The sequence below is a fragment of the Genypterus blacodes genome, unplaced genomic scaffold, assembly GCF_046128005.1.
Source record: "Genypterus blacodes isolate CSIRO-AG114 ecotype Tasmania unplaced genomic scaffold, CSIRO-AGI_Gbla_v1 ptg000017l_1, whole genome shotgun sequence".
NCBI lineage: Eukaryota > Metazoa > Chordata > Actinopteri > Ophidiiformes > Ophidiidae > Genypterus > Genypterus blacodes.
This window is the reverse complement of record NW_027466831.1, coordinates 591,564-605,913: the sequence shown is the minus strand read 5'-3', so window position 1 is coordinate 605,913 and position 14,350 is coordinate 591,564. Positions and strand designations below refer to the sequence as shown.

The window sequence follows — 14,350 nt, the reverse complement described above, 5'->3', positions numbered from 1 at the left end:
TTGCACATACATCTTCTATGAAATGCAGCAACACATAGTTCTTTATCCTTTCTGTTGTAACATTGTAACAGAGGCTTTTTTGAGTAAAAAACTAAATGTGTTAGTTTTATCGACCACCTAGCTTGAGTAAAAGAAATAATTGCATATTTTTAGCACGAAATGCTTATTTTCCTTTCCCCCAGCTTGTTAAAGTCTTGAACAAATCCAGTCATAAACGTTCCTTCTTATTATCTTGTTGTAAACAGCAGTTAGCCTAAGTGGATTTTTGATTTAACGTCTCTACGAATTAACACATGAAAAATACCATAGCGCTCATATTTAAAAGAAACGCATTCTTAAATAATATCTAATCTAATATCCTCATATGCAGTTTTACATCTGTACTTTGCACTGGCTGACTTTGCAGTCAAGTGCCAATGTGTCCGTTGTGTTAGTTAACTTGATGTCTCTCATTCAACTACACCCGTCTCCTCCTCACGCTACGGTTAAAGGTGACGTCATCCATAGTACAAGAAGGATTTATGCAACAGGAGGGAGGGGTGGGTGTGGGTGACTATAGGGAGATACAGACACTCGTCTGGGTGTGCGTGTGTGCTTGGTCATCGTGTCGTATCAATAATAATATGTCTGTACTCACACCCATATCAAAGGTTATAGAATAACAAAGATCTCAAAAATATAATAATAAATTATATCACTAATGACATCATGAGCCGACTTGCAATCAGCTCCTACCACCACACACACACATTTACAAACATTTTGTCGAGAGAACATGGGGTTAATGAAAGCATGAAACACAAAAGGTGTAAATTAGTTTTAAAAAGAAAAAATGATTTATTTCCAAACACATTATCCCTCTACGTTCCATTTGGTAGGTCATATTCTAAGATTAACAATCATGGATAGAGACAAAAAGCTAAAATTTCTGATACTAACGACCATAGTTTTCTTCAAAAATATATGGGCAATCAAATAACGTGACATAACAAAACAATACAAAAGAGGTATATGTTTAAGGGCATACAATGTTTCTTTTCACCTCTACAAAGATCAAATTTAGTGCATCTGAAGAAAACAAAAACTAGGAAAGTCCCTCTCATCTCTAAATAAGGCATATGTGTGTAGTTTCCATATCAGACTACACAGAGACATTTAAGAGAAAACAACATTTTTCTCTGAGGGCTGAACAAAGAAATACATTGAATGAAAGCAACAATTGTATCACGTTGTGCTGTACAAGTGCAATCTTCCCATCTTTTTACTGAAATGGCAAAAAGATGAATCATACTGATATTTTGAGCACATTCAATAGAGACATTAGTCTGAATCCCAAATCGATAAACAAGCTACCTTACAGAGCGAATACGAGAGGCTTCAAGTGCTTCAGGTGTCTTCATTCATTACATCTTTGACATAGGAACTACAGCAAGAGGGACTCAATTGATTTTGTTGATGTCTCCTGTTAACTCAGTCCATTCCCTGTTTCTGTGCGTCTTTAATGTGCAGGTCTCCCAGAATTGGATCTCACATTCTTCCTTTTTTCTTTTGAATCATTTTATTATCTATACACTTTTTACAGCTGTCACTTTGGTTACCTCACATTCTGTACTATAAACCCCTTTTAGTAAATGATTGTGATACTGTGGAAGGCTTTTTACAAAAGGGAGTCACATTTACGGTATGACAAGAACATGAAGAGTTTTTTCAATGATTAGCAAGTCAACATAAACATGAAACTAAAATTCTACAAGGGTTTAATTCTCATTGGCAACTATTGACAAAGCAGGGCGTGACTCATCATATAATGTCACTGAAAATCTGTGTTACAAACCAGCCAATAGGGGCGACTCCTCCTGGGCTAGGTTGAAGGGAAGTGGTGGGACCGGGTCTCATACAGTGGTTGATGAAAGTGCGGCTCAGACCCAAATCTTCCCTATGATGAATGTTTGTTCTTCTCCCTCTGCTCTAGTGGTCCAGGGTTTAGGGGGTTGATGGAGGGACCGTGGGAGGGATCCTAGTAAGTCAGCCCTGTCTCCACGGTGGGTACCTCACCTTGTCATGTCTCTGACTCGTACCCTGCCAGTGGGACGATGAAGACGGTAATGTCATCGCCCGAGCCCAGTTTGTCATTGGGTAGCCGCCAGCCACGCTCTTTCAGCACTCCCCGTGACCTCATCAACAGGTCCTGGGCTGCTAGAGTATATCTTTATAACACACAGAGATGCAATACATAATTACGGCACAAACGCATACAAAATAGAAAGGTCTGCAATAGTCTGCAGGCCTTCTGAATATGTGTAAACATCGCCATCTAGTGGATAAAGTGAGTTCAATTGCTGGTCGAATTACGTTCCAATGGATTTATTAAACTCTGCAGCTGTCATAATTCACCAATCGTGTAACATAAGTAACAGCCATTACATAGCACAACAGCCTCCAGCAGACTTCATACCTCATGGGATCAGTAGGATCACAGCAGGATAAATAGCCTGACACAGCATCTGCGACATCCCTGTCCGTCGTTACGTCCCAGAGTCCATCTGTACCCATGACCAGGACTTCATCTGGGCCATGTTTGTTATCATCCAAGTCATAAACCTTCACCTATGATAGAAAGACACATTATTGAGTGTATGTAGGCTTGTATGGTCAAATTTCCCTTAAAGTCACTTAAAGAACAATATTCTCACCTTGCTACAACAAGTAATGAGAAATGAAGAGGTTATTTAAGAAGGAACCTTTTCTGAACAAATTAAGGTTAAAATGTTTTAAACAATAGTGCCTAAGGTCACTAAAGCAACATGAATAAGACAACTCCTTCCTTGCACTCACCTCAGGGACACAAGAGAGGAAGGGTTTGATGTAAATGTTTGAGTTGTACACCTTTAGGTCATGATCTCCAAGCCCACGGGTCACTCCGATGGTTGCCATGACCCGTGCCTATGTACACCAACATATTCATGGGTAGGTTAGTGGTTTGGGACATGGTAGGAAGGAATACTAAGCAAATATTGAAACCCTCATAGTTAATAGTTAGAGATAGAACTGTGGATTGAGTATCAAACATGAGCTTCTGCAATGTTTACCTTTTTTCCCTCTCCGTATATCAGAGGGAATTTCAGATCATCTTCAACGATTGTCTTGTAAGCCCTACAATCGAACAACAGATAATGGATTTAAGAATAATTTGTAATTTCTCCTCAGGCAATCTTCTAGAACACCTATTACATCAGGAATAAGTAATTAACTGTGAAAAGTCTAATTACCAGCCAGTCATGGTGTGGTCCCGGTAGAGCATCTTTTTGCCCAGCTCACTGTGCTGAATCCTACGAGGGAACTCAATGTGAGTGAACTCGTTTCCCAGGAGCTCTGGCCTCAGGAAGCCCTTAAGTGACACAAGAAAATGGGGCATGATACTTCAAACTCAAGGCCAAGACAAAACAAAAATCCCTCAGAAGTAGTTGCTGTGATTGCTTCTGCTCCTAAATTTTCCCCATATGGCTCGATGTTATTATAGGTTATTTTCAGCTGACAAAATTAATTTAGGTGTATTTCAACTCACCGGTTCTTCTTTATTTTCTGGCCTTTTTGGACCATAGTACATCGCTATGTTCAAAAAGTTCTGCTTCTCACAGTTCAATCCGTTCAGATAGCAGTTTCAGTTTTTGCCAGTTGTTTGACATGTGGTTTTCAGGCATTTCCTGTCTCATATATACGTAAATAAACAATCCGCAGCTTGAAATGATTTGAGCTTTATCTGCCACTTCTTGTTCAGTTCGCTGCAGTTGTCTTATTCCGAATCAGAAGCAGTGAGGGAAGAAAATAAGTAGCTTCAATTCCATCAATACTACAAGCAACAAGCACTATGCAATACACTTATACAATAACATAAGTATACAATAATAATAACAATAATAGTACACTTATATAATAACATCATTGATTAAACACCTAAAAATACCCCGAATAGAGATGTGAGTGCTTGTAAACAATAGACCTATGACGCACACAGAAGGTACAACACAGCTTCCTGCTGCAGCACCCACACCATCCACCCACACTGTGACTCAGATCGAGAAACAGCTCTTAAAAGAGGCGACCGGTGAATATCGATTTCGAGCGATACAGGATATCCTTCCTCTTCTATTTTGGTTGGTGTTATGCTCAGCTGGAGACAGATTGTACAGAGGCAGTAAAACCTCCCTCCACACGCAAGATTGTCACTCAGCATTTTGCATTTGGTGTTCAGAGTAATAAAATCCCACAGGGCAGATTGATTTGTTGCTGTAGTGATTGGAGTGATGTAGTGATAGTGATTTTGCTTGTATTATATTATTTAACACAGAAATAGTACCAGATACTGCAGCCGCTGCCTCTCTGACTCTGGTGTGAATTCATTCGTCATGGGAATAATTTCATCATTTCGTATGATTATAGCCCTGGAGAAAAAAGAGAGAAAAAAGATTACTTTACTGCAGTTTCCATACTGCAGTGTGCAGAATGGACTCCAGATGGCACATGAAGCTCTACAACTCAATGCTGTTCACTCTCACCTGCTATCTCCTGCATTGGCTACATAGAGTTTCCCCATTAGTTGGATAGCAGCTAAGGAACAACACCCACCAGAGATGGCATAGGAAGTTTTTTCCTTTTCAATTAGATCATCCTGCAATGGAAAAGTGGATTTTGAGATCATTTTGAAGTCTTTTGTAGTTAAATCAATTATTTCACCTCTCATCACTGCAGAGCACTCAATACTTCATATTCAAAGCATATTCACTTTCAAAACAACAATGCAGTGGTTATTGTGGATAGAAACAAGCAGCAGGTTTATTTCTGAAAGTGAAGACTACAACAGAGGTGAGAGTCCCGTCAACCTCTCTAACTGAGACCCAGTAGATTCATCTTATTTTTCACAAAATTAAACCCCAGATATTGATACTCATCCACCCACAGAAGACATAAAACTCGAGGGAAATTTTGAGAAGGCAGCGAGTAAGTGCTGCTTGCAGAGAACGCTGACTCCATCAACATTCCTCTCTCCCTTTAGTTTTGCTTGGTATAAAAGCATCACAGACATGACGAGCCGATAAACATTACTCAAACAGCTTATGGACATTATCTTTCTGGGTTGAACTTTACAGGTTCAAAGAGTATTTGCGCAGCTTTCACTGACTCAGTGCAGCTTGAAATATGAATACTGCAGTCTTAACCTTGAAAGTTGCATGTGATTAAATCCTATTCATTAGCAATATCAGTAGAATCTCCTGCTCACCATCTGTCTGAATGCAGTCTCTATGACTCCCATCACCAGGCTCTCCAAACTGACAACCTTCTCCATGTGATAGCGCACTGTGGGGTCGCTGATAGCGTCTGGGTCTTCTTGTTCCTGTGCCGCTCCTTTCTTTGTCTCTGCCTGGTAAGGACTGCCGTTCTTGGCGAGACAGATGGGGGGCGGATTGGACGGGTTCTCAAGCAGGTGAAAGATTTCTCCCAAACGGTCTCTGATCAGGCGGTGCAGAAGCTTAGAGGCCATGATTGCAGCTCCAGACCCTGCGTGGCCATCAAACACCCCCCAGAAGTGAAGAGGGATTCCTGTCCCATCCTGAAATAGAGTGTGAAGTTTCAAGCTTCCAATTAATTCCAAATAATTGAGGTTATAGGTGAAATGAAGTTTCTTGCCAAGAAATGATCACGAAGACATCAAACATCTTCATCTAATTGCAAAGCACTGTGTCCGATATGACACTGTACACATCTAAAAATAGCATAGAAGAACAAACATGTTTAATGACTTTAAAAGTTATTATGCTAAAACTACATCTAGATATGAAAGGTTCTGCAATAATGTACTGCTCAAGTGATAAAAAGAGAAAAATCTCATCAGATGGCGTTCCTGCTGTGCCATGATGTCACAGGACATAAAATGTGTTTGTGTTTGCAGGTTTGTCGATGAGCCGCACTGGACCAACTGACAAACAAGCTTACCCCCCTCATGCTGGACAAGAGTGGGGGAGGGGCACGGCAAGGGATGATGTCATTTTATTTGCGCAGAATGGACCTGCGTACAGTGTGTGTATGTGTGAATGTGTGTAGGTTATTCAACACTGGGAATCCTAAAAACAGAACATATTGACCAGTAGAGACTGGTTTTTGGCCTCTGCTTTAAGGAGGTTATTCCCACCATAGTAATATATTGGCAAATACAAAATCTACGTGTGGATATACACAGTAAATTAACATAACATTATGCTCTTCCAATATTACAAAAATATTCCATGTGGACATACATTCACTTCACACATTCTCATGAAACTGTGTTCTTCCTAATTCACGTTTAAAAAGCATGCTACTTCACCCACAAAGCTGAGGGTGAAGGATATGGGATGTTTGTTATTGTTGTATTGTATTTCTGGTGTTTTGTCTGTAGGAGATTGAATGAAGACAAGGAAATGTGATTGATATATCGGACACACTTTAAGGTCAGTAAAATATGAGAAGTGCTGTTCTGAATGGATCAATAACACACAGGACAAGGAGACTAAACTGTAGGGGGTCAGGTGACTACACAGTACACACAGATGCTGTGAGGCTTTCACCTTTTCAGTGCACTGCTATTAAAGCTACATTATGGTTTTTCCTAAAGTCAAACCCAGTTGACCGATACCCTTCTGTGACATTCCATTCAGGACATAATCTCGGATTATTTATTGAAGCTGCCCGCCTCGCCTGCGTCCTCCTCACTCACCCCGTTGTCCTCCAGCAGAGTGGAGTTTCTTTGTTTTCCACTGGGCTTCTTCACAAACACCTTCTCACAAGAGGCCTGGTCCTCATTCAGCATGCTCTTCCCTGCATTGATCACCCTGGCAGAGAAAAGAGGTGGGGGAGAAGGGTGTGAAGGCAAGCAGGGTTCAGATGATTAATGATCTTTGCTCTCTATCCTCTCACCGCACCATATAGAAACATAACAGCGGTCAGAAAGACAGGGAGAGATGGAGAGAGAGAGAGAGAGAGAGAGAGAAAGTGGAACAGGATGCAGACGTGTCCCAGAGGGAACTTCTAAGAGGATTAAGTGTTTTTATTATGAGCTGATGCCGGCGAATATAATGGCTTTAGAGTAATGCACTTTTTCAAACTCGAGCAGCATCGTCTGTCCTGCTGTGCTGTGTTCACTGGCCAGTGTGCAAGAGTGATGTAAAGGCTGCAGGCAACTGCTTAGAGGGGATTTCTCTATGGTACTTAGTGCTGTATAATAGTAATAAAACCTTAATATCCAAACAATTTTGTCAGATACAATGTCATTTTAGTCTATGTCAGGATGTTGAATACATTTAAATATTCGTAATTTGAATGCTACTCCTAATGCTCAGTGGGCCTTAAATATAGAAATGAAGAAATGAGATGATGAGGTCAGACACATAAACAAAGTAGTTAATAAAAACACCGGAGTCTGAGAGGCTGCACAACAACAAACCAATTCTCCAGCTGAATTCTCTAATTATCTCCCTCCTCTCTGCTTGAGGGTGTTTTGATCGTGAGTTGTTTTCAAAAATCACATTTTGGCACTACTGGTTCTCAGCCCTGCTCCTTGTGCTCCATTTCTGCCAACATATTATTGTTCATTATCATGTGTTTCCTGGTTGCCCCCCTGGTCTTGGTTGGCTGAAATCTGCCATATCGCTCTAAGATGGAAATTCAGTGGTTTGGCCTTCTTGCAGGCATATTATATAACATTTTCCATTTTAGTTAAATATAAATGTTATGTTAGCTGGGTGATGTGACATAACACCTGCTGTGGAATTTAGGTTATTCAAGTGGGAGCATGAAGTTTTTCAGACATTCATCTTTAGAGAACTATTAGTCTGTCATTTACCGGTGCGATTAAGAGAGAGATCAAGAAGCTGACTGGAAGAAAAGCGACGGATGAAAAACAAGAGGGGTGGGAAAGTTAAGATGAAAAAATCTCTCCTGAAAGCAAGACCCATCATTACCAATACTTCAGATGATTACAGTCATTACAGGAAATAGATCCGCAAGCACCGAATATGAGTCGCAAAACACAGCTGCTACCCAATCTGGATTATAAAAAGCTCTTTCATTCTCTAATCAGCTGAAAGCCACTGCACCCTGCTCTCCGCTGCCTGAATTAGAACTAATGACAGGGAGGAATTTAAAGTTGTCCCATTGTCGTCTAAACTTTGGGGCGAGGCCACGATGCTTTCAGAGATCTCAACTTTAAGGCCAATGAGAAACAAATTTTTGTTTCAATGGAATATGATCACAGCAAATACGCAAACTTCTGCCGGCACTTTTTTCTGGCTCCCTCCAGTCTGCTGCTCGGTTCACTACAGCTTCTCATTGACTTACACCAGCTGCTTGGTTGTTTTTAGGAGGACTTGGACTGATCTGGATCTGTAAAGGCTCCCTGAAGCTATTGAGGTTTGTATTAAGAGCTCTAAAAACACTGTGTGCCTTGTTTCTGCTGGTAGTGGATGGATATATTGTATCAGCTGTAAGGACCTATGCTAGACTCAAACTCCACCACAGCATGCCATTCAATGTATTGTATTAGGTTTAAAACCTACTTAAGAGATAAATGACTTACTTTGTTACTCAATTCCGCCTCCTTATTCTGCTTGAATTCAATATGCCTACAATTCCATTACAACCCAGAAATAACTGAAGCTGAATGGAATGTCTTTCACTGTGAAATGATGTCTCATTGACTTATTTGTTACACTTCCTTGGATTTTTTTGCAGTGTAATAAAGAGCAAACCATTCAGCATCATTCTAAAGAATCAGCAGTTATTCTTTAAGCAGTCACATGTGCTCAGTGGGAGAATGTACACCTTAATGAAATATGTGTGGGAGGATGTAGCTCTTAACTACAAGCGCAAGCCTTTCATTCGTTTACGTGTTTCAGTCATATGCTTCAGCCTCTTGTGACATGAAAACCGTGGTCACATTGGGTGAAACCCATGTTTCTCTGTTCAACTGCTCGGCTGTTACACAACAAACATTCAAAAGAGGAAGGTTACAGTTCCAGTGAATTCCCCTATTTCATCTACTAGACCTTTTAAGGTAGGGAATATGATGTAACTCTTTGTATGTTTAGGGATGATTGCATTTTACTTCATTTCTCCTACTTACCCACAACACGCTATTTTTATGATTCTGTGAAATCCTGGTTCTCTAAATGGAGTCACACGGCTGACATAGCTTAGAATGTTAGATTGTTGTAGAGTCCCTGTCACAAATTTGTCCTGTAGTCTCAAACATTTGCACTGGTTTGAACATATGTGATATGATTGACATAACCAGCGATCAATACAGAGTTTCAAATGTAATCTACCAGCAGTCTGGCCTCTTCTGAGTCTGAATCTCACTTCTTGTATTAGAAACATGACAACAATTGTGTTTGTGAGAGAATGTAACATCATATTCATTAGTGGCATGAATGTATTCTTTGTAAACCATTCATCCATCCTGTTCACTAAGATCTAGTGGTCAGAGATGCATTTTCAGATATGAGCTTAAGTAGATTTATCCAGATGTAGCTGGTAGCCTAGTCAAGCCGAGAGCCTAGTAAGGCAAATATACACTCAAATGCACGTTTTGGTTGTTATGGCTGGATTTTGCACACACTGACTACTTGAGCCTCTCAAACTTTGCTCCTGAAGCTCTCTGTCATGGTCCCAGTGCCAATAATTGAAAAACCATTTCACTCAAGAGTGGTTTACAGTAAGGGCACTCAAATGTAAATGCTGACACACCATACAGCAGCGTGATAGCATCACTTAGACTCATCTTCTGTAACATTGGAAACCTGCACAGGGCCAAAATTGATTTTAGGCTCCAAATTCACTATGAAATGTGACCCCATGCATACGTCCTATTGCTGGGACAGTGACGTGGCTTCAAAACCTTGAACCCTGCTGCTGAGCTGTGCTACTGTAGAACATTCTAATGTACAAACACTGTACACAAAGACCAGTGCACAACATCAAACCCCACACTGCACAATTTTTCTGTCAATATGACGCAAAGCCAAAAGAACACAAAGGTGCCAGTGAATCTTCATCAACACCAGAGTGACTGACTGCAAACACTAATTAAGTGTTGAGGTCTGAACCAAAGCCAGCAGAGAGGCCTCCAACTGGACAGCATCCACCTACACTGTTACACCATCATTGTTCATTCTCCTTACAGCACAAGGGCAGCAAACAGCACTTAACAAAAGGGATTTAACTCCTAGATGCTCTAATAGAGCTGCAGGACATAAATCATGCTACACCAGAATTAGAGTTATACAGCTAAATTGGCTATGTTTCTTTCTGTTTAGAGTCATTGACTAGCTTGTTTACATGCAAATTAAAACTTTGATTGTACTGCAATTATTTTGTCAAGACCCATGTATACAACATAATGTGTTTGGAATCAGAATGCATCAAGGTGTGCTTATAGTCAGAGCAACAGACCTAGATTACGCAACAGGAAATCGCATCATCTAGGTCATGATGTGTTTGTATCATAGCCGGGCTAAGCCGACTCTGCGTGCATTTCCCCAACGTGTCATGAGAATTGTGTAATCCTAGTAATTCCATTCATGTACTGTAAATATATTAGACACATTTTGCCTTAACCAAAGTAAAGACAAATGATCAGAGAATGGAGTGCATGCAAACGCAATGGGTGATGGGTAATAAACTGGCATTTATCTTCTGGGAGACGTTCACAACTTGTGCCAGGCGCCTCCTAGGGTCACATGCGAGTCATCTGACAGTTGTTGAAGTCATGACAGTCCAGTTGTCTTGAACTACTACAACTTCTTCTGGATACCCAAATGAGCTGGATGACTGAGAACATTCATAGACTTAAGTGAAGACCTTCTGAAAGCTTTGACGCTGACCCAGAGCACCATCAGCTGCACAAGTGAATAAATAACACATAACTCTACATAAATGCAATGATTTGATTTGGTTTTTTACGAATGGACTTAATCAGGAAAACATTATCTAGTGTTAAATACTAATTTTCAGGAATTCAAATAATTTGTAATGAATTGTAACTTCAACAACTTGTAAGGACCATGATGAATGAACTCTGGCTATTGTGAGTGTAGAGAAAGGCGCAGTGCTGATTGTTTTTTCTCACTCTCAGTTAAATGAGTAGGCAACTGACTGTTGGTGCATGACCAAATTAGTCAGACAGATCAGGACAGCACAGCGAACACTGTCATCATATTCCAGCCACGTACATCAAAGTCATTTGCTTTAGAATGCAGATGGCAGCAGTGATGACAGTGCATGTCCCCAAACCGTAAATCAGCACCCCTTTTCACCGAGTCTCCCCATTCAACCTTTCTCTCATTCAGCCTTGTGGAAAGGGTGTCCAGCGTCCTCCCCTCGTCACGAACCTCTCCTCTGTCCCCTTGAGGCCATGCATGACTCAGCCTTCTTTCTGGCTCCATGCTGGGTCCAGGAGGACAGACGGAGGTGGGCTGCAGTGGTATGGCCCTCATGCTGTAACACTGGAGCTATGCAGCCCTACCTACCCCCCTCTGAGAGAGTGGAATGTCTGACAGTGTTTTCCTCTGTGAGCACTGGCCACACAGCACATCTTGGCTAATAGTGTGAATGAAATGATTGTTTCATGCTGCAGGTTAGTGCCTGCCTGAGTATTGCAGGTATGTAGTATTCTGACAGTATTTGCAGTAGACTTATGAAGGTCTGACATAGATTTAGTCAGACTTTCATGTGAGTGGTCACTACTTCACAACCTTTTGATGAAGACTGCTTACAAATTTGAAGTCAACAGTCAAAACCACAGACACCCACTGATGCAGATGTTGGCACCCTTCATGCATTTTGTTATACAACCAGCAAGACACAGACAAAAGAACCCGCCTGCAATCTGCATTTTTGAAATATCTATATGCTATTGGAATACTTCAGATACACCTACTCAATTAATTGATTACTAACAATTGTTTCAGTCATTTATCTGGTAAACTTCAAATACTCAGTCTACAATGTGATTATTAGAATATTACTGTAAAGTGAATACTGTGGGGGGGGGGGGGGGGTTTAGGGGCTGCTGATTAAATAAAACAAGGCATTTAACCCTTCAAAGTCCCAGCTAATGAAGGAAAGGACTCTATACAAATACAGTATGTGATCATGTCCTCCTTAATCAAGTGAATGATGTGTTGCAGTGCAGCTTTGTAGGTGATAAAGAAATGCCAAAGGCCAAAACTGGGGGAAAGTAAAATACCAAAACACAGTTTAGACACCAGAGGGTTAAAGATATCAAATTGATTTACATTCTATACAATAAATGCAAATAATCAGCAGCTTTTCAAATAGGATTCTAGTAATGATGCATTTACTTGTGGGTGAATTGCATTTCCTGCTTTCACTTCTCTAAAAAAATGACGCTTCTTGTTACCAAGACTGAACACAATAACGTCAGTGTACGATAAGGAGTTTTATCTGTCTGGTGGGAGACCCACAGATCACTTACAGCTCCACTGTGCAGCAAGAACAGGCCATGTTGGCTGCTGCAGTGCAGACTGAGGCTGCAGCAACACAAACACCCCAAAGGCCCTGAAACTCATCAACCAAACACACCAACATGCACAATCTGTGAGCTCTCGATCGTTCCCTCGTGAATGACTTGCGTTTTAAACAACTCACTCTGCGTATCCCGTCTTCCACGGGAGTCTGCTGCCTCTCTTCAGCGTGAGCACCGGCCGCGATGCGTGCTCGGTGGAGTACTGCAGGAGCTCCGGGGTGAGGTCCAAGAAATCCGGCCGGCCGTAGGGGAAACGCGGCGGCAGGCTGTCCTGCGAGCCCGGCTGGCCGCTACCTGAGTGATGGTTGTGGTGGTGGTGGTGTCCGTGGGGCATCATCCCTCCCACCAGGGTGGACATGGCGTTTTTCACTTTGCTTATCATCACTGGAAGAGACGTCCGCGCTGACAATGGAATGCGATGCGATGTGGCGTTTAAGAGGAAAAACAATCGACGACAAAGATCATTTCAGGAAGCGATATGTTGTGCTGGAGCCATGTGACAGGCAGCTGTGCGCGGTCAGACTCACCGTGTTTTTTTTCCTCATTCACGCACGGAGAGCTGCTCCACGCTGAGTGACGGCGGTGCACCGGCAGGAGGCTACATCTCCGTGAGAGGGGAGGGATTCACACCGGGAACTACACCACCTACGGCCCAACGATCAGCCCAGCAGCAACACACAGAAACACATTTACAAAGTAATCAACTGATCACGCACAATGATCACAGCCAAAAAATACTTCCCACCGTAATTGTCATACTTCCTGAAACAGGCTAGACACAATGCACACTGTAAAAACTCGTTTTGTAATTTCAATCAAATTTACATGTTTTGTTTGCAGCAGATTGTACCTGGTGATAATTTGTCAGCCAACTAAAAATGCTTTTAGTTTGTGAGAGCACCCTTGAATTAGTATGATTATGATGATGAATATAGGGTTTTACTGTGAGATTAAACAGAATGACATGCTCCATAGTTTCTTTTCTAATCTGCATGTGCATCAAATATACTTAGCAATGTTCCAACCTACTAGTATTCAGTCATATGTGGATCCTACACTACTTAAATGTCTACCAAAGCTCCTTTAAAAGGTCTAGTTTCACTTCATCTGCACATTTTGTTCTGTAACACTGCATTGTTAATTACAACACAATCAAACAGGGAGATGTTATTTGGCATTAGAGAAAGTTTGAGTTGTTATTGAACTGTTGTTGAAAAGTTGTGTCGAATTATCCCTTTTTAGAGAAGTCCAAGCAGTAAGTGATGCAAACAGCCTGCTGCTGTGTAACACAAGGACTGTATCACAGATCATAGTCCATTTTAAGCTGATAGTGAACAAGGATTGACGTCACTCAAAAGCACCTATTGATTGCTGTCAGCAGGTAAACAAATCCAGTTAGTCACCCACTATGCATTCTTACCAGGTCCGAATAAACGTGTTAATAATAAAGAAGTCATATTTGTCATATTGTCCCCTTTTTATAGCTTTTCTGTGAATGCATTCAGCTCTTTTGTTTTGAGACATTTTCTCTTGAATATCACATCTAGACTAAAAGTGAGTATTTACTCATCTTACTTCAGGACTGCCATTGTCTTTTGGGTTATTTGTCCTTCTGCAGTCCTGTGGGTAAAGTAAGGTAAAATAAAATAAAATAAACATGTTAAAAATGTATTGTGCAATCATTAGTGTGTCTAATCTGGTAATAACGGAGCTAAATGCCTGCACTTATGAATATTCTCCACAAGATGGAACCAAAGTACAACAATACAAGAA

General features: G+C 41.1%; 1 protein-coding gene across 2 annotated transcripts; it reads right to left on the bottom strand.

Moving 5' to 3' along the window:
- Positions 1–813: 813 nt before the first annotated feature.
- ppm1j (protein phosphatase, Mg2+/Mn2+ dependent, 1J) lies at positions 814–13,338 on the bottom strand. Of its 2 annotated transcripts, none has more exons than XM_076140959.1 (10): positions 12,700–13,338; positions 6,752–6,866; positions 5,279–5,608; positions 4,557–4,669; positions 4,358–4,442; positions 3,270–3,388; positions 3,090–3,153; positions 2,836–2,943; positions 2,456–2,607; positions 814–2,207 (listed from the first exon to the last, which is right to left on the bottom strand). In XM_076140959.1, exons 1-10 carry the CDS (start codon positions 12,957–12,959, stop codon positions 2,060–2,062), a joined length of 1,494 nt encoding a protein of 497 aa, XP_075997074.1. In that variant the 5' UTR covers positions 12,960–13,338; the 3' UTR covers positions 814–2,059. The 2 variants fall into 2 exon arrangements, with proteins under 2 accessions (XP_075997074.1, XP_075997075.1); XM_076140960.1 differs by lacking the exon at positions 12,700–13,338 and adding an exon at positions 12,527–12,647.
- Positions 13,339–14,350: the final 1,012 nt, after the last annotated feature.

Bases quoted from the DNA above. Each gene is read 5' to 3' on its own strand.
- ppm1j (XM_076140959.1), bottom strand. From the start codon at position 12,959: ATGATAAGCAAAGTGAAAAACGCCATGTCCACCCTGGTGGGAGGGATG. The intron at 3,389-4,357 runs GTACTATTTCTG...GTGTCACTTAAG, and splicing joins GGCAGCGGCTGCAGTATCTG to GGCTTCCTGAGGCCAGAGCT. The intron at 2,208-2,455 runs GTATGAAGTCTG...TGTGTTATAAAG, and splicing joins GATCCTACTGATCCCATGAG to ATATACTCTAGCAGCCCAGG.